This window comes from Athene cunicularia (genome assembly GCF_003259725.1).
Source record: "Athene cunicularia isolate RWA chromosome 3 unlocalized genomic scaffold, athCun1 chr3_part1, whole genome shotgun sequence".
Classification (NCBI taxonomy): Eukaryota; Metazoa; Chordata; class Aves; order Strigiformes; family Strigidae; genus Athene; species Athene cunicularia.
In genome coordinates, this window is record NW_020799097.1 from 73134663 (window position 1) to 73157001 (window position 22339).

General features: G+C 37.8%; 1 protein-coding gene across 5 annotated transcripts in view; it reads right to left on the minus strand.

Moving 5' to 3' along the window:
• The window catches only part of UTRN (utrophin), a 383489-nt gene that overhangs the window by 132632 nt on the left and 228518 nt on the right, over positions 1-22339 (minus strand). For all 5 annotated transcript variants that reach the window (XM_026844327.1, XM_026844325.1, XM_026844323.1 and 2 more), the window contains one exon: positions 1471-1643. In XM_026844327.1, the coding sequence (XP_026700128.1) occupies positions 1471-1643 (173 nt within the window). The remainder of the gene's footprint in view (positions 1-1470; positions 1644-22339) is intronic.

The window sequence follows — 22339 nt, forward strand, 5'->3', positions numbered from 1 at the left end:
CTAGCTTTAGGACAAGGAACCTATTCTTCACACCATTCAGCAAAGCATTCCTGAATGTCAGTATTCTCATCCTTGACTATCTTCTACTTGCAACTGAGTGATACATGACTCTGCAGCACTGCAGGTACTAACAGAGTAACACGAACACTGCAAACATTAATGCTGTTCAGTGGGATGCACACGTCATATCTACACAGACGTGAAAAGATAGGTCCGGACTCAGGAAAGCAAGTATTCCCACTTTCCTGAGCATTCACTGCACAATCACTGTCTCGGTGTTATTGCCTTGGAACTCACAACTAGCCAGGGTAAATGGCTTGAAGGCCCTTATTTTGGGTCACTAGTTTCTCACAAATTATGATCAACCCCAGGAAAGGCCTAGCAACTGAACTGTTCTTGCTAGAAGCCCACAGTTGCCAAGTTATTATCTTATGAGCATGTTTTGGTCTTTTTCTCACATTGATGTATTTGTGAGTAGGGCTCGTAACAGCCCAGGTTTACTAGTTCTTGAATTAAACTGCTTCGGTGGTAGGGCCAGCCTCTGCAAGCCCCCACACTGAACTGCTTCCTTCCTCTGGTTCAAGCTCTGCCTACAGGCTTTCGTGGAGCTGATTTACCTCTTTCACTTAACTGTTCAGCAGGTTGGTGATGGGATAAGCGGAGACAAAAGAAAATGTCACATTTTCTCCTCTATCTCACTCTTTCAAACTCTTGCACCTGAATTTCAAGCTCAACTCATTTTTCTGGCCTTTGGAAAATTCATATGAATGCTTAACGTTGTTCTGTTCTATTAAAAGAACAGTTTCCTTTAATCAACAAGCGAGCCATTACAATTAAAAGCTCTAGAAATTCTTTTCTATGTAATTCATTTTAATGCAGAATTTTATTCACATTAATGACTATGGTAATATCTACTTCCAAAATGACATCACAAAGATTTTAACAATGATTACACTTAAGATAGTCAGTGAGTTTGGAACTGGTAGGGTCAAAAAATTGTAAAATGCATTCCTTGATTAATATGTAATTTAAAACATTTCTTAACTGCATAGCAGTAATAAAAAAATTTTACTACCAATATGGATTAAGACACTTAAGATGCAAGTCCTATCAAATTATTAACTTCAGTGGTAAAAACAAGAATAACAAACCCCTGAATTCTCCTCACAGTAATTGCAGATTTACAGAATTACTTCACTGACATTGCTATCAATTTACAATAAGGAAAGATTCATCATACTTTCTGGAAAATTTTGTACATATTGGCAAATTACAACTGCACAGCTCTGGAGAGACAAAAAGTAGTTAAGCCTGCATGGTGACCAAGTGCATCAAGTTTTTCTACTTGCACTCAGGGGTCCTTTATGGAAGAAAAGGGAGATTTCGCTTCAATGCTGCGGTCACATTTCTCAAGCCTTTTAGAAGACAGCAACTGTGCCCCATTCATGTCTTAAAATTTTCATTACTTGCCTGATGTTAGCTGACTTTGCCTTCAGGTCGTTCCAGCGTTGGTTCATGTCATCAAGCCGGTGCTGGAGCAGAACGGCTTCCTCAGAGTTTCCCAAGGCTTTCACCATCTTCTGTCTGTTTCCATCAATGCTTTTAAAGATGTCATTGTGGGCATCAATCTCAGCTTGGATGTCCTGAAATATCAGCAAGGAAAGTCCAAACATCTTAGTTCACTAAATAAAGGAAGGGAGAGCTTACTCTCATTAGTACTAATTTCATTAGTACTAATTGAAGTATTAGGACAGAGCACGTAGTCTGACTTTCTTGGATGACTCTGAAAAGAGATGCGCAGGGGAAAACCTACAACCTTATTATCATCATAAAAGATCTAGCTTTCTTAAGTGTGAGAAAAGGAGTTTGAAAGTCATCCTTGATTGTGAAACAGGACTTAAAACTATAAACACTAAGTTCTCTGCATGTTTTTGTAGCACTGAAGGTAATTAAATGTTTACTATTTTCCCACACATTTCACACATTGCAGCATTTGCAAATGCACTAGAAATCGTTTCCTGATCACAAATTACACAGATTCAGCCTTAGCTGTGTTGTCTCTTTCCTCTTTGAAATAAAGCATTGAAGAAACCTTACATAGCCTCGTGAAATTCAAACTCTATGTAGTGCTTTAGGTCATACTCAATGAAAGCTTTTAACTAAAACCTATGTCCTTAAACTGCAGATAAATGACTACAGATACCACAAGTCCATTTTTGCTATTAAACTACTGTACACCAGAACCTGCAGTATATGAAGAGGTAGACATAAAACAGCAGGATGTATTATAAACTGAATTTCATAGAAAATACCGAAAAGGAAAAGAAGTGCTTGTGATTTCAATTCAGCTTACTCATTTCTCCTTCACTTAGAAATTAAGCATTTTATTCTCTAATCTACCATCTGCCTCAAGAAACACATTACAGATGTTGTCTTCATCTAAGTGAGCACAGTATTATTTTTAAAACACATTATAAGAGCAAACAAAACTTCCTGCATCTCCACCAATGATTTCTAGCATCTATACGTCTCATGTATGCTCTTCTAACAGAGCAATGTAAATGTGTGGGGAGCCAGGAGATGTCTCAATAGGATTAATCAGTGAAGATTGTGACAGGAACTTGATGCAGATGTAAACAAACTTCTTCTGCAAAGAAAGAAATTCAATAACTGAAATCCCCTAAAAGGTTTTTATTCTTCCAGACAACTCCTCAGTAATCTCCATCTGTTCCCAGGAACCAGCAAGGAAGGGGCTCTTGCATCTCCCCATCCTCAAGATGTAGTCCTGCATCTTAGAATGGCTGCTTGCACATCTACAATTGATGATGGAAACAGTGGAAAAGTAGCTATCTCTTTGAGACAGCATGAATGCTTTCTTCAGTCAGGAAAGAAAGAAACAAGTAGTAAGGATACAGCTGGAGAAGCAGGGGTAGCAGGGAGAGAGAGAGGGGGAAGAGGTGGGTGTGGGGAGGGCAGTGAGAAAGAGGCAGGCAAGCACCAGTGAAGCTCTGGCTCTCCAGCTGAGCTACTATGTGACTTTGGACAACTACTTATTCTTTGCCCTAAGTTTCAGTACTTTAAAACAGATAAAAAGACGCTTTTGCGCTCTTTAAACCATCCTGATAAAAATCACCATTCTGAAAGTAGAAGCAACAGGCATTTAAAACCAAAACGGAAGTGTCTGATGATGAAACAACCCAAATAAGACTGCACAGTCATCAGTTAAACAAATCACTGCTTATCTGCAAACATTTGCAGCTCCTGTCCTTACACCTCCAATACACAAGCAGACCCAATGAAAACCAGCTCAAATCCACACAGCACGAGATACAACCTCACACAGCAGTTACAATTGTAACTGCACACTAATCTGTGCTACACAAGCCTGGTCATTCATTTCTATACCTCTTTAAAGTTACAAAAGAAAACTTTATTGAAAACAAGCTGAGCTCTAATCTTCCCTTCTACAGTTAAAATATTCACTCTAAAGCTATTGAGAACCTTCATAAAACATTCTAGCTTTGATTACATTTGAGAGGACACTTAAGTATGCATGCTTAAAAATGTTCCATTCATTGAATCATAGAATGGTTTGGGTTAGAAGGGACCTTAAAGATCATCTAGTTCAAAATGGGTTTGATTCTTGCATTTGACAGTCATCATGTTACACTGATTAAGGCACAGTAAATCTGCTATTCACATTCTTGAGTCCCATCTGTGATATCCATGTTGTGACAGCTCAGTTCAAGGAATCAACTTTGCTAATTAACTTCTCTTTTCTGATTTCCATTTTCCACGAAAAAAAAAAAAAAAAAAAAAAAAAAAAAAAAAAAAAAAAAAAGAGAGAAATCCAAATGACGTGTTCCACATCAACATGCACACAGAAAAAAGTGAAGCAGGAAGGTGGGATGTGGGATGTTGCTAATGGCAACAGATGGACACATTCAGTTAGTTAGACCCCAATAATGATAGAAAAGAACTTGAAGGTTTTTATTTGGATATTGTCCTCTGTCAGAAGGCTAACAAGGATGATGGGCTCCCATCTTGTCCTAAGATTGCCATAATTGGCAGCAGTTGGTAGTAATCTCCTTTACTTACTGTGTTATCATTATCTTTCAAATTCTTATGAGATTTGTAAACATGTTGTGATTACCCTCGCTTAGAATTTCTTATTTCAAAGTGGGAAGAACTCTACCCATTCAGTACATATCCCAATTCATGTTCATCCTGATCTATTATTTCTTTCTCCTGCCTTTTTCTGATCATTAATTTTCCATATTTTTCTCCATTGTCCTCTATGTGACAAAAAAAGATGAAAGAAGTTGATTATCCCTGCTCAGGACTGAATCTCAATTTTTCAGTACTTTAAAGCAGTTATAACCACTTCCCTGTTATCACATGGAAGTTCCTATATCCAGAGTCATGGGATCAGCACACTGGAGGATGCAGAAGTGGAAAAAAAATTTCTGTTGCTTTTGCCACATAAAGACGGGGACACAACTGTGAAACACTGTCGTTCTTAGCCCAATGCAAAGGGGATCTGGGTCAGAGTGCTCTCCCAGTTCATGCAAAACAAAGCAAAGCAAAAAAACCCCACAAACAAACAAACAAAAAAACACTGAAGAAAAAAGAAACTTGAAGAAATATTGCAAAAAGAAAACTTCTTGCTAGAAGAAATTCATAGTTCTTAAACTGTAGTTACATAACTTTATCAATTTAATTTTCAGAGGTATTACTACAGAGATGCTGGGTTTTTTGCTAATTTCGTAAATATTTATGTGCACATATCTGTTAAACTGGATTTATAATTTAGTGGTATGAGGTCAACAGGTCTGTTTACATGCCCAAAGGATTTCAGGATTAAGATCCTAAATTAAGAGAAAGCTCTTCGAGGAAAGAATTCAACCTACATATAAAGCAAGGAGCAAGTTTCAAAGTTTTGAAAGACAGGAGAAGAAATAACTAGGTTGACATTTATATATCTACTTCACCCTAGTCATGCTATTAGAAGATTGCCACTTTCCTTAAATTCCCTTTAAGAATTAAGATCAGACTGCTGCCTGTCTTTTGCACTTTGGCCTGGTGATTTCAAAATCCCCTTATCTCCATTCTGAACCTCAGAATTCTTTGCTTCTCTCTCCCTCTTTACCTTTCTCATGGTGCATGATTTTACCTGCAGGTTTCAAGCCTTCATTTTATGCTTGGATCTGATTTTAAAACATCTGCATAATAAGAAGTCCCCCTCTTGCTTTAATTGCAATTAAATAAAATATTAAATTATCATATAATGACAATTGAAGAGCATGTGTCTTTAAAGAAAGTATAAATATTGTATGTGACAATAACACTATAGATGGCAATTCTGAAAAGGACCCAAAGACACAGCTGGAGTTGCTACTGGAACAGCCCAAAGGCAGACTAGAGAAACTTGCCCAGGGCAAAAGAAAATATATGACAAAAATCTGAATGAAACCAAACTTTGTGACTCCAATTTCAAGGTCAACCAGCTATCAAAATCTTTTTTTTTCCTCCTTACAGACTGCAAGGATATTTTAAAAAGTTACAACTTTAGATATAACTGTCCCTTGGAAACTATTAATCCTTTAAGAAGACAAAAAAAATTCCTATAAAACCAACAGTATTCCCATGATGATGGGCATTTTAGTTCCTTTTTTCTGAATGAGTCGTCCAAAGGGCCTCTAATTCACTCTGCAACCCCCTAAGCTGTTAAGAATATTCACTTCCACTCACGTTTTTTCAGATTTTATTCATTTACACTGCCTTCACTGGCATATTGCCATTAACACTGGCAAAACATTTTCCTCTTTAAAGTGCCCAAACCCCTTCTGTTGAAGGTAAAAACATGACTGGTAGAAGAAAATGCCACATTTCCACACCAAAATTAAAGTGGAAGAAACGATGCATTTTATAACACACAGAATGTTACTCTATTCCATTCTCACCATTAAGAATCCTAGAGTACTTGAGCTTTATGATACAAAGATCTAAATCAGGGAAGTTATTTTATCCTGTAAGGTAAATAAACAGATGTTCCTATAATGTTACAGATTCTATTATAAAGATTCCTTAATCAAGTTTTTACTACATATGACACAAAACTCAACTTAAGTCTCTTACCAAAAAGGTCAATAGCATTCTATACCAAATCATATCTTCACAGGGTTTTTTAAAACAGTTACATATAAGACTTAACATTTTACTCCAATGTTTTTTAAACCCACTATACACAGCAAAATTCTGTATTACACATCAATTTTAAACTATTCTTATGTTTATTAGGAAAGAGAAATCCACTGATCTTTATAAACATCTGATCACAGAGCTGGAATAGCAAGTTATGGCACACAAACCACATGTGGTTTGCAAGAAATGGACATACAGGTCCAATGCTAATGCTGTGCAACAGGATTGGCAGAGTTTTGTACTGGAACACAGACTGCTATGTAATTTTAATCCCCCAGGTGCAAGCCACGGAACAGGCAAACTGTTGTGGCTTTTGAACAACATGGAGAGCTTAAGAGGAGTTAGTAGGGTTGAAGTTGACTATTTGTGAATGAAAAATAGCTTGAAAAACTACATTTTCCACAGCAAAGGTTACCCTCAGGGTATTTTGCCACAACAGTTTTGAACTTCTACCCAATACAAATATCATGCCTGTGACTGGAATAGGACAGCAGACTCTAGGTTCAGGTACAGGGAACTGCAAGTCCCCCACAAATGACTGCCCATTGCCTTCACTGTCAGCAAAGACATAGTTACAGAAATGCTGTACTTGCGTCCTTTAGAGGTCAGGAATAAAGGTGAATAAATGCTGACCAAAGTACCTGCAGAAAACTCTTCCAGCTGGAACAGCTGGAACAAAAACATCAGTGCTAACCAAAGGACATAACTGTATGCCACAGAACATCTTTCTTTGAAGGCTCACAGCAGATAGCAAGGGAATGGATTTTTTCTTCTTTTTTTTTTTTTTTTAATAGCAGATTGTTTAGTCTATATTGAACCAGATACATTTTAACTGATGCTGCCAACTGCCTCTGGGAACACTGCTGTGTCAGATGTTCCCTTTGGCCCCTGCTTCACTCAGAGCTTTCCACTTTTTGATGACTCTTAAGGAGGGAATAAGAATTAGGGCATGAAACAGGCATATGAAAGTGGCCATTGTGACAAGGAAATGGGACTTTTATTGCTCTCTTCCTAACAAATGCTGAGGGTAGCAGAGTGTGAGGGATGATGTTGCAAAGAGATGGTTAATAAAAGAGGAAAAGCCTCTGAAGAATCCAGGTACCCATCTCATCCAGGGAATCAATCTGGTGTCAGAGGACAGTCATAACATTCGAAAGGCTCATCCCATCTGCTGTTTCAGAGGCCTGCAGTGGCAGTTGCTGTTAAGCAATCAGTTTATAATGAATTCACATTCAGAAGAGCAGTACACATGCAAAACCCTTGGGCAGAATTGCCATTATCATAAATCCACCAGTGGCAGAAGTATGTATAAAGACAGACATTAAACCTCTCTGAAGTGTCATACACAGACCACACTCGGTATCACTACAGCCACTGTAACTGTAGTATAAGATCAAAGCAATTCACAGAAGTAATTTTCTTTAGATATGACAAAATTAATCACTACTTAAGCTCTCAGATATCTCAGGAAGAAAAAAAACTTTTTTGGGAAAACCCACTTTGGGATATTTTTCACATCTAATTTTCAAATACTTATTCTATCAAAAAACCTTGCACTGACACTTCAAGTTTCCAAAAAGTTGTCTTGACTTGTGCTTAAACCTAATGGATAGTACCGTAACAGGTGACATATGGTGTGGGTAAGGATTCATTTCATCACAAGAATGATGATGCACTTGAGAAGGCTGAGAATGCCAGCCTACCTTTGACAACCTCCACGGCTCCATCACGTGGCACTGACTCAAGATCTGAGGAACATCATAAATCCATTAATACTAATTCCAGAAATCACATAATTGTGACTGAACAAAGCCACAGCAGCCCTACCCCTTCCAGTGCAGTGAGACTCTGCTCTTGCATAGGAAGGGAGTGCCGTGCAAGTTTCTGCAAATGCCATCTGGCTTCTGCATTACAACCACAGTAACAACATTCGTCATTCTCTCCTTACAACATATATTAATGAATCTTGCTGAAAGTAACTTGCAAGCCAGGATCACTGTCACAACGCTGTTTCTCCTGGCAGCAAACTCCTCAGTTAGAAAGAACAGGATGGGTGTGTGGGGAATTGTGAGAGGGAGACATGAAGAAGGGGAGGTGGAGGGGAACTTTCTGAAAAAAAAAAAAACCCAAACCAAACCCAAACTCAAAACCCCAACCAAACAAATTTTCTCAATAACAAAGACACAAAGACACAGCTGGAGTTGCTACTGTAACAGCCCAAAGGCAGACTAGAAAAACCTCAGTAAGCCCACATTAGAATTTGTGGTCAAAGATCACCAACTAAAATGTTAACTTTCTTCTCCAGCACCATAACATCCTCCTACATTGTGCCACAAATGTCAACACAATAGACAACAAAATGACACAGTAAGCTTCAACCTAAAAAATATGGCAGAACTGTGAGATACGTAAGTTTTGCTTTTGTTGAGAACTACTATGATAAATTCCTTTGAGATTAAATGAGGCAGCGGAGCTTTCAAAATCACAAGGGAGAGCATGGAGTTTGGAAATTCTAGGGCTTGTATAGTACAAAAAACATTAGAAACGCTACTTTCAAAACTTGTGTCTTAACTACATCATGAAGCATCTCAAAGACTCCAGCATGTGTCCTACTCTTTAGAGGCTTCCAGCAGCAATTACAAAAGAAGAGTTAAGCCCAGCTGACATACTGGGAGCAAGAGAGAAGAAAGTAATCTACACAGTGAAGAAATCATGTCACAAATGTTTTCGTCTATTACTACTAGCTACTTTTAGAAGTGTCATGCTGGTGGGATATTGAACACTATGTGTCTCATTAGTTCCAAAGTCTGTTACTGTAGGAAAGTAAAAATAAGTTTAAAAAAACCTGACAGACTCAAACCAGCTCACAACAGTCTTATGAGGATCCAGGCTTCTTATGATTTTGAAATTAACCAAAATCATTATACAAATTCAAAACAAAACCAAAGTATCTTAATTTTGTTTTATGAGACTTTTATGTTCATTTAGCAATACCCATTATACCACTGTTCAGGTAACCAGTGCTGATTTGTATTTAAGAAAAAAAAAAAAAAAAAAATTTAGAACTTGAAGATAGAAAACCACAGAATCAGGCTTTACAATCTGCTACGCTGCTTTGTGACCACAGTATTTATTTTCTATTAATGTGTAATTAAACTACCATATATTTTCTTACCGGCTTTGGCCTTGCAGGGTGCAGGAAGTTTGTATAGAGACACATTATATTAAAAAAACAAAAGAAAATGTAATATGTAAAGCCAAGCTAAAGATGGTTACAAACATATGATCCAGGTGTCATCAGAAGTGCTGACAGTTACATGAAAACAGTCTCATTTTGAACAGTTTCATGTCTCACTAATTGACATCATCACCACAAAGTCAAGCCTCCTGCCTCTCAGCATTGCTGTTACCAAATGTTCTGATAAGAGAAGGAGTAACTATTTTGAATAAAAGAACAGATGAAACGATGAGAAAAGTGGTGCAATCATGGGAAGTAATTGTACTTAAAGCTACCATGAGATCCTCCAATTTTACTAAGATAACATTCAACTAAATTTAACAAGCAGCTATGGAGCAGTTCCTTTATGTCCATACCGAAGTAAGGTAACAGGCATCCCGGAAAATCCCCTTATACTATTGACTTAGAAAATCCAACCTTTCTATCTTTTCTTTTTAAAAAAAGAGAAGATGACCGCAATCAGAGCACATGCTCTAAAACTAATCTTGTGGGACTTGAAATGTGGATGGGGAGAAGCATTAGACTTCCCTATTTGAGAAGAAGTCAGTCAGGGGTCACATGAGGACATTAGCAGCAACACAGAAAAAAACCCAAGTTTAACATGAACCTGCTCTTTTTATTGCATATTTTTCAAAGGTGTAACCTTTTTCAAAGGTGTAAGCATACAAAATTGTGCTTGTCATACCTTTTCAAATTTTGCCAGCAACTCACGTAAGCTGAAGTTCAGGCCAATCATCATTAAGTGTCCCCTGAAGCCTACATTTTCCTGGTACGTCTTCCAAGCCAGGTCTATAGCCTTCAAAATGTTTTTCTCTTTTTGCACCTATACCGTCTCAAAACTCTCTGCAAGCTCTTGCATGTGCCCCTCTCCTGGGCTGTGTTCCCCCAGAGGCAGTTCACACAGCACCATTGTTGCAGCGTCCCTATCCTCACTCCTTCACATAGGCTGGGCACCTGGGGGTGAGCTGCTGACACCAGGCGATGCTCCTTGCGGGGTTAACCTGGCCCCATGACGCTGTGGGAATCTCCTTGCCTCCAGGTCTGGCCACAACTGCCTTCAGCTCACCTTGACAATGACGTGCAGGTTCCAAGTGCTTCTTGAAGGCCTCAAGTTCAATGTGTGGTCTCAATGACCCCAAGCAAGAGAAACTATACTCCACTGATACATGATGGATGCAGAAGGTGGGGAGGAGGAGCAAGTCCTTCCACGTTGCTCCATTCAAGGGAAAAAACCAAAAGAAAAAAAATGAAAAATAAATCCCTGGAGAAACCTCTGTTTATGGAACGCACCAAAAGCCAGCTTTTTCAGAGAAGTCGAAATGGGACGAGGCACACTTCAGCCTAGGAAACACAGCAGCGTGACTCGACAGGAGGCCATCTCTCCTCTCCCTGCCTTCCTTGCAGCTGGACACTAGCAGGCTGGTGTTGCTACAGCAGTAACCAAGTCACTACAGCCCTCTTCCCTCCACCTGCTTCATTTTGCCCAGGGGACGCTGTACCACCAAACAGTCAAGGCCTATTAAAAGAAATCTAAAAAGTCATTTCTTTTGCTTAGGCAAAAAAATATCTCCAGCAAAGGACCGTGCTGCTACTTCCAAAGCCTTCGCTGGGGATCTCCTCCTTTGGTCCTGTCTGCTCTGACAGCCGTGTGGTAATCTATCCCCGGCATTTGTTTATTATTGTAATCAGCATCCTCCCTTCCAGCAGCCCTGGTGCCGCTCTGAAGCCAAGCACACTCCCCCTTCCTGGAGGCCTCCTCGCTGGAAAACCACCACCACCCCTAAGGCTGCAGAAACCCCAGACAAAAAACCCTCACTCGCCCCTTTTCCTTCCCCTCGAAAGGAAAGGTGGCTATTCAGTCACTGGACAGGTTTTGGAGCTGTAAAAGCAACCGGTGCTCCACAAAGACTACACGCACCCGCTGCCACTCATGAGGGCAGACTCAGCACAGGCAGATTGTTTTCATATGAGCCTTTGCCCGCCTGCAGGAAACCTGACACCCCAAGGGTGCCTACTCAAAAATAGCTCCATTGCAAACCATTCCCACTGGAAACCCTGTGTGCATGTGAAGGCCTATTTAAGCTACTATTAATGCTTTCCGTACAACCACACATTACTCAAATGGCAAAAAGAGTTTCAGTAATAGTTACCAGCAAGTCAGAAAATAATTAAAACCAAACCAACAACCCATCACTTGCAAAATCCATTATAACTATTACTCCTATGACGTTAGGAATCACATGCTGCTTTTACTTTCTAATTCACCCAACTGTCATTTGAAGTACCAATGAAGTCACCAGTGACAAAAGTGCCCTAAAAATTATTCTCAACTAGTGGGTTATACTGACACAGCCAATATGGGTCAGGATTTTAAGAACAAACTCTGGAGAAAAAAAATATAAAAATATCAGGAGTAGTAGGCTTTTTGCTTATTTTATTTGTACTTTGCCACATGTCTGTATGTTTTCTGTGGGCATATTACACAAACTGCAGAAGTGCTTGCAAAATAAACTGAGAAAAGTTTTCCAAATAAAAAGGCAGAACTAAACCAGCTTTACTGCACAACTGAATGGTAAGCACAAAGTGTTTGAATTTATTTCACTGCTTACCGAAGCAAAAAGCCCAATTATTAATGCAACAGTATCTAAAATCATGTTAAAATACTGTTTTTTCTAAACTATCCCCTTACAGAAGGAAAATAAGACATTAGAGTGAGAAAATAAAACCAACCGGCAAGACATTTAACCACAAACTTTGAGAATCTCTCTTTTCTTCTCCTGCAAGACAGACACAAAGTTTGGATCTCGATTCCTGTACACACTAAGGTTTCTTTCTGCTGCTCTTGCAGAAAAAAACCCTTGAAAAAAAAGAAGAAAAACTTATTTAAATCCACTTAAGAGGTGCTAGTGCATATAAAATGAAAATAGGTGTCAGGCTGAATTATAATAAGGCTTTGTAACTCCAGGACTGTATCCAAATAGACAACATTAATTTTATGTTTATTCTCAGGCTTCATACTTAAATAACTTGTTTCCTAATTTTCTGTTGTCATCAAAAATGTCATACATTCCAGATTTTTCAATACTATTAGATGCAAATGTAAATGCCCTCTGAGCTGGACAGGTACCATTTTGCAGAATTCTGTAAAAAGTAATCAAATATATACTTATATACGCAGTGCTGAAACAATGCTTCCAGTAAAACTGCTTTGAAGATTGTACTGAATAATAAAATACAATAAATAAGCTCTACATTGACATCTATTTAATATAGCCTGTACCTGTAAAAACAGTACTTCTGTAGACATGACAATGTCAGATCGTAAGTTCCAGAAATACAACATAAACTGTAAGAGTTTTGTATTACTTACTACTAAAATTTTCCTGACCAGTTTTGCTATAATTTTCCATAAAAATAATGTACATGCATTGTTGGCAACTAAAATGGAATTTTATAATGAAAACTACAGGTTGCATACAGATAAAATATCTGAATGCTAGAGTCCAAAGAAATTCGCATTCTGAGAGCATAAGCCCTTGTACAAATCCACGATCTTCAGCTGAAAACAAGCAAAACACCAACAGTGCTGTAACAAAGCCTCCTCCGGAAATACTCTTGCAGATACCGAGATCCACAAATGGGAATTAAAAGACTGGAGAGCAATGCAAAGGACTGCGTGCAATGGAGCTTCTCGTTACATTTTAATATTAGAGCAGTTTGGTGCTCGTCATGTCTAAAAAAAAATGTGTTTCTCACATGTCTTAATAAGACAAAATGGGATAAAAATAATATAACCAGCTAATAGCACTTTATAGCTATTGATAATGCTACTAATGGCAGCCTGCAAAACATAAGGACCATCAATGGAAAGCACTTTTATCACAGGTAGAAAAAGAAAGGTCAGCACATCAGCCTGTGACACAGAGAACTATGATCACGTTTGCTAGCAACTGTTTTTAGGAGTTGGGTTCTGAATTGCACAGCCTGCAAATCCAGGCTTAAGAGCTTCATCATTTAGCACGACACTTAATACAGGGATTATAAAACTAATAGCAGAATTGTACATCTAAAGACTTAGTACTACAAATAATCAATTAAAAAAACCTACATTTTATCAAGTATAAATCCAGAAGTAACTGAATGTTACGCTACTGGAAACAAGTGAAGAAGCAGAATCAATGAAACCAAAACTAGGTAAGGAAAAAGAAAAATAAATGTTTTTCCCTTGCCTCTGGAAAGAAAAGTATCTGATCAACTTGGAGATGATCTTACACACATCTCTGAAGTTTAATTTCAGAAAAGATAGAAGTCTTCCAGACTTTAATCTGCAAAACAAGATTAAGTATGTGCCAAGACACTATAAAGAATTTACTTCACACTTGAGATGATGTGCAAAAAAAGGAAGAAAACTGTCATACTAAGCACATTTTAACTTTGGAATACAAACTAAAGAAAGGGGAAAAGAAAGGGTTTTTTCTAGAAGAAAAATGTAAAAATAAACACCATCAAGAACCTTAAGAGTAAATAAACCAGGTTGTTTATACACAGAGCATACATATATCTTTTGTGACTCAAAACAACGAGCAACAACAACAAAAAGATAAAAAGCGTAGTGTTCCCTTGTGGGACTTGGATGTAAAGGATGCAGAGGTCAATAGGTGGTTACAGCAAATCAATACATTCTGGTTTCACTCAAGACATACAGCTTCAGGCAGGAACATAAAAAATTCACTTGTTCAAAAGCACTGTGGTATTTTCTCCTGCCTTGCAAAATACCTCGTTCTCAATTTGATCAGACCAGGATGAAGAGCTGCCCTCCCCACTTCTACAGCAGGTCAGCATTTACAATACAGTATTTACAGCTCCAGCAAGGTCAGTCCTAACTGCAACTCACTATCAACTGAACCCAACACCAGGGTTTCACTAAGCACAGCTCTTCCACCACAGCCTCGCTGATAAACTCTGCAGAAACCAAATCACTCAAGTGACATAGTACCCCAAGGACCAAGAATTCATCAAGACAGATGAACAAATCAAGCTCTTACCACAAAGTGAAAAAGGCAGCAGGATAAGAGAAAAGTCACATAAAGATGATTGCTCAAATTACCAATTAAGTATCTATTACAGTGGTGACTGTAATGAAGATTATGAATTACATGAAAGGTTTGCAGAGTTCCTAGATGTTGGAGCCAAGGTACTACACTGGTTTGACTTTTATTTCATTCATTTTTTTAAGACTAAAGGGTATCATCTTGCCCTGGGAAGGTATTTTTACATGGATTAACCAGCCACATTCAGCAGTCTACCCTGTGTAATATCTGCCATATTCAGTGATGAGAGTTCCGCATTAGGTAAGCATAGATAGACTTCCTCAGAAAATGGGCTATGAGACTTTAAATCTCAAGAATAAAATTTGTTAGCATTCCAGATGAGATAATGTAGTCCTGGTGACAGGAAATGTTGCACTGCCATGAAAGATTAGTAAAGGACTGGGTGGTTCAGGGGTGATTTTTTTGCCCCTCTCTCTTATTTCTAACGTTTCTGGACAACATATGGCCTTCAGCTTTATGAATCAACCATGATTTTCTAATGCTTTGGTCCTGAATATAAGTTGTGTGTTTTAATTTCTTCAAACTTCCCAGAAACACCCCACTCTAAAAGCAGAACATTTCAAATGTACTCAGAACACAAAAACCCAAAGGAGTGTCTCATACTTGAAGAACATCTAAAAGAGCTTAGATATCAAAGGGAAATATGCAGGGAAGTACCACCATGGCATCCATTTCAGGCATGGAGATTGAGACTTAAATTCCACTGATTGGACTGGCCAAAACATAAAGGTTTCAATCCTGACTCTAATTGACAGAATGAGGGAGACAACAGGGAGCATGGATGAAATCTGGCTTTCATGCCAGGCAGGAATTTCATCATCAGGTTGTTACTTCCTAGTTACTACTGGTCACTAAATAAAATGTTCCTATTGATTGACAGTCTATAAAAAGTTCACAGGGGAAGCCTCCTTCTAAGACTGTTAGCTGCCTTTCCTCCTGGTTTTCCTTCTTTAGGTATGAGATACCAGCGCTTGCTTTGCAATAATCACACTGGAAATCAGCAAGGCACAAGGAATCTCATGGTCCTTCTGTCTTTAATAACATTTTTAACTCTGCTCTCTTTGCACAGAAACAAAACAAGTTGTCTTAGATGTACTAACACATTTATTAAAAAGGGTGAAACTGAGAACAGAGTGACAGTCTAGTAGCAATAAACCATGACAGATTGCCAAAGCAGCACACCCAAGAAAAACATTCTAGAGGCTGCATTAACCGACACCCAGAGTAAGCAATCTAGCTCCCCAAGTTACAAAACACGGAACTTTCAATATTTCAGCCCAACCCAAAAACGGTGTTGTCCTTAGGATTTTCTTAACTGTGATGACAACAGTTTTCTAGCTCCCTGATAGCTTAAGTCTGAGAAAAGCCCCATTAAATCCATGCACAATACATGGGACAATTAAATACACATCTTTAAAATAATTTGTTACAAGAAGGGCTTATGTATATATTTATTACTTAGTAAAGAATACCTCTCTCTCAAGATACTAAAACTGGCCAATGAAAAGCTGATTATTTTAGTAGTTTTTAGACAAGTACTCAATCCAAACAGTGGAAAGATCATGAAAATCATATTTTTATTTCAGAGTTGATCATAAATAATTAACAGAGCATCTTATAACTCAGTATCTGTGCATTAAAATCTCATTCAATAACATACTGCACTCTCTTCTTACCTTACTTCTAAGGAACGGCATTAGACTCAACTATCTATCAAGGATATAGTGCCTTTACAGTTACACTGCATAATTTATCACTTTGCCACACTTCAAGGATAAGTACCCATGCACAACCTTTTGACTCAGTCTGCCCATATATTATTTTATGCTCTAATCTTTTATAGCTTTTCTTATTTTCTTAGCTAAGTGGCCTTATCTTGCAGGAAGAAGTGTTACCTGAATCAAGTTGGTTTTGTTTTTTATGTTGGGTTTTGGGTTTGGTTGTTTTGGGGTTTTTTTTTTTTGAAAGCCACTGGGAATTGGACTCTTCTCATCCAATGCAAATTCTAATCTCAGCAATAAAAATTTGCTTCAACTGTAAGCCTTTCAGCCACGAACTTTCAATTCTATATTTGAATATTGGCTAGGTATTTGCTGTATAAAAACAATGAATATTGAGTTTCTAGCCTAACCATTAGCAAGATGATCTTCTGTACGTAAAAAGTGTATAAAGTATGTAATTTGTATTATTTGAAGTCACTTTTTGTCTATGAAGTCAGAATCCTCATAACATTTGTCAGGAAATGTGCTTTTATATGGCTTTTATATAATGCCATAATGCAACAACCTTAAGAAGATTACTCTTGTGAATATATATAGCATCTACTAAATAGTTCTATCAAACCACAGGAGGTCAACCTTCCAATCTGGCAAGAGATACCAAAGTATACCATTCTAATTTACCAAAAAGGTGGATTTTTGTTTGTTTTCAAAGTTTACTGAAAAAAAAGATCAATGGCCCTGGACTACAGGGATCTTCCATTAACATTTACTTTAAATCTTTTCATGCTGTGGATACTGCATTAAAGCAGCAGCCCACAATGCCTCACCAACCAAACTGAATTATACTTTTTGCTATGAGTGGGTAAAGAAAAGTAGTATCTGATGGAAGGTTTACTTTAAAAGCCTTATGATTGATACCATAGGAGAACACTGTCTTCATCTAAATTCATTTTCAAACCATGGGATTAAATCCTAAAAACTTGTCATAAGATTAGGGTTTAAGTGTTGTAGCTCGAAAAGAGTAGTCATTCTTTTCACTAACTGTGTAATGATCCCCTGAGCCAACTCTGCAGTTATGTAATTTAACGAATAAATGATATCCCTTTTTATCACATCTAGCATGTAATGATAGCACTGAAGCTGCCAGGTACACCTAATTATTGCTTAGCAACACCTTAAGGGAGAACAAAAGCAATTCAAAGTTTCAGAAAGTAACCTTCTAAAATGTACTTGTGGCTTTTCTGGAGTAAGGTGCTCCAAGGAAGCTGTGTAACAGAGTGTAAGAATGTGAGAACACATCACAAAGACTGGAGAAGAGGGACAAGAGTGCAGACAATTGCATTTCCACAACTCCTGCATGCAAGTCACACAGTGCAGTAGGTGTTGCTGAAAGCCCTCATCTGTTCATAGCAAGCACTTCTAAATAGGGAATGAAAGGGTAAGAAACCATCTTCCTCTAGTGCACAGGACAACTAAGGGAGAAGACTTACTGTGTTTTTTAAAAGTTATAAAAAATCCTTTCCTCCACCCAGCTGCCCGTCCCCCAGTATCTGGCAGCCGTTACGATTTTCAAGCTTATAATTGCCTCCAGGCACCTGTGCTCCACAGCATACTACTACCCTACACCTATGACAGTTCTACAGTAGAGGCCTAACTGAACCCAGTATGCTCATATCTGCTATTTTTTCCCCGTTTTGAACTTTATCCTACTAAGCATATTTGAGACAACTTTCCCCTGGAGTAAGCTCCCAGTGACTACTCGTAGGTGACACCCATCATCTCTACTTTGTCCTGGAAAGAATTTGGCTGCAGTAATAAATCTGCATAGCTATCAAGGATTACAGAGAAACACAGTTACAAAACTAAGGAGAATTGAAGTCTCAAGCATTTTCAGCCAACTAACTTGATTGTATTCCATTTAGTTTTCTAGCATGTATCTATGTCTCCGTTTACTTTTTGATCTACATTGTGTCCATTATACAGCTAAACAATTGCTCTCAATCATATTTATCTCAGAAGAATCCTCTTTCAAGATTAAGCCCTATAAAGAGGAAGAAACTCATCTGGTTATTACTGAATTCAATATATGTTTCACTGACAAGGAAAATAGTTAAGCTGAATTCTATCAATCAAGTTGCCACCAAGCGCTTAGGATATAGAAGTTCTGCATCATCATGGGCCAGAAAATTAAATTGCAGCAGACCTGTGATTATAGTCAGAAAAGAAGCTTTGCATCTCCTCAGGAACTTTGTTTCATTCTTTCTGCAAAAAGCTCTTTTGTAACAACAAAACCACCTCATGACCTTGCTCCAAATTGCTACTGACTCTATAAATATAGTGCACACAGCAGCAACATTTGGCTCTTCAGACACAATGAACAAAATCACTATAGCACTTCAAATACTCTGACAGAATTAAAAAGCCTGTTCAAGAAATACAGACTTCACAATTTCTAGGAAATTCACATTTGATCTTTGGTCACAAAAGCTACTACACATCACCTCATAAACATGAAGATGATCATACAGCCTAAACATGGTCATAACAAATACACTTTTTAACTACAAGACATAATCTGATTCATTTGTTCTCTCTTGATTTTTTCACTTGTAATGCTCCCCAGCATCAGTCTCAAAGGCAGGCTAGAAAGGTAAGGGAATAGAAGAAAATCCTAATAATAATCTACATTCATAAAGAATTAGAAGATTCATGAAACGGATTGGTTTTATTACCTTTAAAGTAAATAGTCAGAAATATGCATTATAGGGTCAACTTATGACAACCACTGATGATTAAGTGACTACATCTGATATTATCTGTCTGGCAGCATAAACAGCTTTTAAAACTGTCAGATAATGCAAGCTACATTTAATTTTAATTTTTTTTTTAAACACAGCTAACATACAAATAAACATGACAATCTTTGTGTGTTCAAGGGCTATGAAGAAGAAATTCAACTATTTTGTGCATCAGGAGAAAGAAAATTAGAGGCTTTAGGGTTCATTTGGTTTTCTGCTTCTGAAGTTTTGAAATAACTGTATTTTTCCTATTTGTTTTATGTCATACCTAATTTCTTTACCTCTATCTCCACTGAACATATAAAGAGAACAATTTCTGGATTTTTTTTTTTTTTTTAACTAAAGAAATTAAGTTACATAATTAATTACTTAATAGATAAGTTAAATGTTACAGCTAATATAAAAAGCCTTAAAAAGATCTAAGTTCTGACCAATCTGCAAATACTCAGTGCTGTTAAGAGATTATTTTATTTCGTAGCTGACACAAAAATGGGAAGTGTCATTTTCATGTTCATTGCCTAGAACTCAAGCACATGGAAAGAACATGAGAGAGATCTCCACATGCAGGAGTGACAGTTCTGCTATTCATATCTTTTTGTATGTACATGTAATCAGAAGTTAATTAATCCTGCTTTAATCAGTGAGGGAAAAATGAAAAAATATAATTCAAAACCTCAGGTTAAAGAATAAAGTTGAAGTACAAATAGCAACGTTCCTGTTAAAAGTCCTTTGTTTCTGACTGAAAATAAGCTTCCAAGGCATATAAAGCATCATAGAAAGCAGAGACAAGCCTCATCCAAAGACCTTAAAATTTAAGACCAGTAAATAAAAGACTTCACTTTTCAGAAGGCATCAAGGGAACCAGTCACTGTATGTTTTCTTGTTGTTGGATTTTAAATCTTATCCCCACACTAAAGCTTCCAACAACCATTATCAACGGGCAGTGAAGGGAATACCATATGCTCTTAAATAACAGGATGGTTGAGAGCAGTCTTTCATGTCATGCTGCTGATCTTTCTGGCATCTCCCACAAGAATTGTTTTCCATTGCAGGGCCTGAATGACTGGCCCATCATCTTTGCTTTACACAGGTTGCTTTGCTCTCCACTCCCCCATTTTTGTTTTTTCAAACTGTTCAAGAATTCAGTCTCTGAAAACGATTCCCAGCATTTACCAGAGTGAGAAATGAAAGTAAAGTCTCAGGAAGAAAGCACCCATTTAGATGCACCTTCCAAAACCACACCATACAGCTCCTATCTAGTTTCTTTTAGGGTTGCTATATGTGATTCCTAGTAGCAAAGTCATGTTTCCTTATGTAAGTGTCAAACTGGCAAAAAAAATGCATTTTTTATTACTTTTTTCATTGTTCACCTGGTTTTACCTTTCAGCATACTATGTGGCCCTTCAGTCTAATTTTTTTTCAGTGGCCCATGAATGAGACGGGAAGGTGCTTGGCCAAACTCCACCCTTAGTTATTCTCTGAGCTCAGCAGGGCTAGACGAACTGACAAAAAAATCCAGTCTGCCTTAACAACTGGTTTATAAGCTTTCTATTTGTAACTTGTTCCAATAACCACAGTAAGTTTACCAGACTCATTTTCCAGCTAAAGACTACTCATTACAAAATCCAGAAAACCAGATGGACGCCAAAGATTAAGTCTGTGGCACCTCTAGACTTCACCTTTGGCATCTGTAGCACTTCTGAAGTCAGCCCTCCCACATCCCAGATATAAAAAAAAAACCAAAACAATTGTCTCCTCAAAGTGTGTTGCCAGGACCAGCTGTGTTCCAGGAATCCCAAACCTGTTGCAGGATGAAGAAGAACTAGAATGAATATTCTCAGTATGCCCTCCAAGTCAACAAGCTGTTAGCAGTAATTAAAGTTTCAAAGGATACACCCACAAAGGCTTAAAACCTGGAGCAAATCTGTTTAATTCAGAAGGAACAGAGAGAACAAGAAAACCTCATCACCCTCTTGTATATGCTCAAAACCAAAGCAAAGAGCAAAGGCCAAAACAGGCTGTGCTACCATCTTTACCGGCCCCAACACCAGCCTTGTGCAACATGTCGACACATGGAGCAAATGCTGCTGCCTTGCTCTCAGGTTGCACTGTCACCCCTTAGTCTGAGGTAAGCCAAGCCCAGAAAAAAGGGTGCTCAGGGGAATGGACAAACTGCAAGATGGGAGACTGTTGCGGGCTGTTACCACGCTCACACTGAGGGACTCAGAACTTGCTGCGGGATTTCTCAGTGCTACAGCTGTACGCCCACTTTTCTTTTGAAATATCCCATCTGACTAAAGTTAGTAAGCACTGAACCAAATTTTCTCACAGAAGGTTTATTATCTTTCTGCATGCTGTGCTATTTTGTCAACTAAGAGGCTCACATAGAGATCTTATCAGTGGACTGTTGACAAAAGTAAAGAGCATTTACAATTGAAATTATGATAATATAATCTTTACTCTTGCAATAAAATGTAAGCTGCATTATCCATAACTGCAGCTTTAGCTCTGCCTTGAACAAGAAGCTTATTTAAACACAATGTGCCTAAGGCTTCTCCAGCCCCATTTTATTACTAGTTACTTTACAAGAAACAAATAGGATTTCCAAATTTATACATGCAGAGCTTTCATAGTTTAACGTTGGTCAAAAGCTCCATTTCCACTGAATTACCGTATGTTTTTATTCTCATTTAACTCTCATTTAAAGTCAAGGACTCCACCCACTTTTCAGAAGCGCCTGAGTTTGTGCTGGAGGAAGGAAGATGAAGATTTGTACATAAAAGTGTAGAATGAAGGTTAGAGACAGTTTCTCAAGGACACAAGATCACTGGGTGACCTTACAGTATTTGCAACTCAAACCAGCTTGGCTTTTAATCAGGTAGTAACTTCTTGAAGGTTTTTTTGGAGTTTCACAAAAAAAATTGCCTGGCACTGAAAAGTTTTGGTCAGCATACAGTAAAATTTGAGTAAAAAATAATTTTAAAATATCCACTGCTTTACATTCATTCATATTGTGTTTTTTGAGGAACTGGAACTCTGAAACCTATAAAAATAACAGAAGTGACTTGTCCAACATATTAACCTATATTACTGTTCTCTGGTTACTTTAAGAAAAACTACAGCAAAAAAAACCAAATTGACTGTATGCTTACTAATGCAAGATGAAAATTATGACCTTTAATGCTTAGCCATTGTTTCTTTGAAAAGCAAGGGATATTTGGACATATCAGCCTTAAACAGGTTCTTCAGGTCATTGGCATTTCCCAT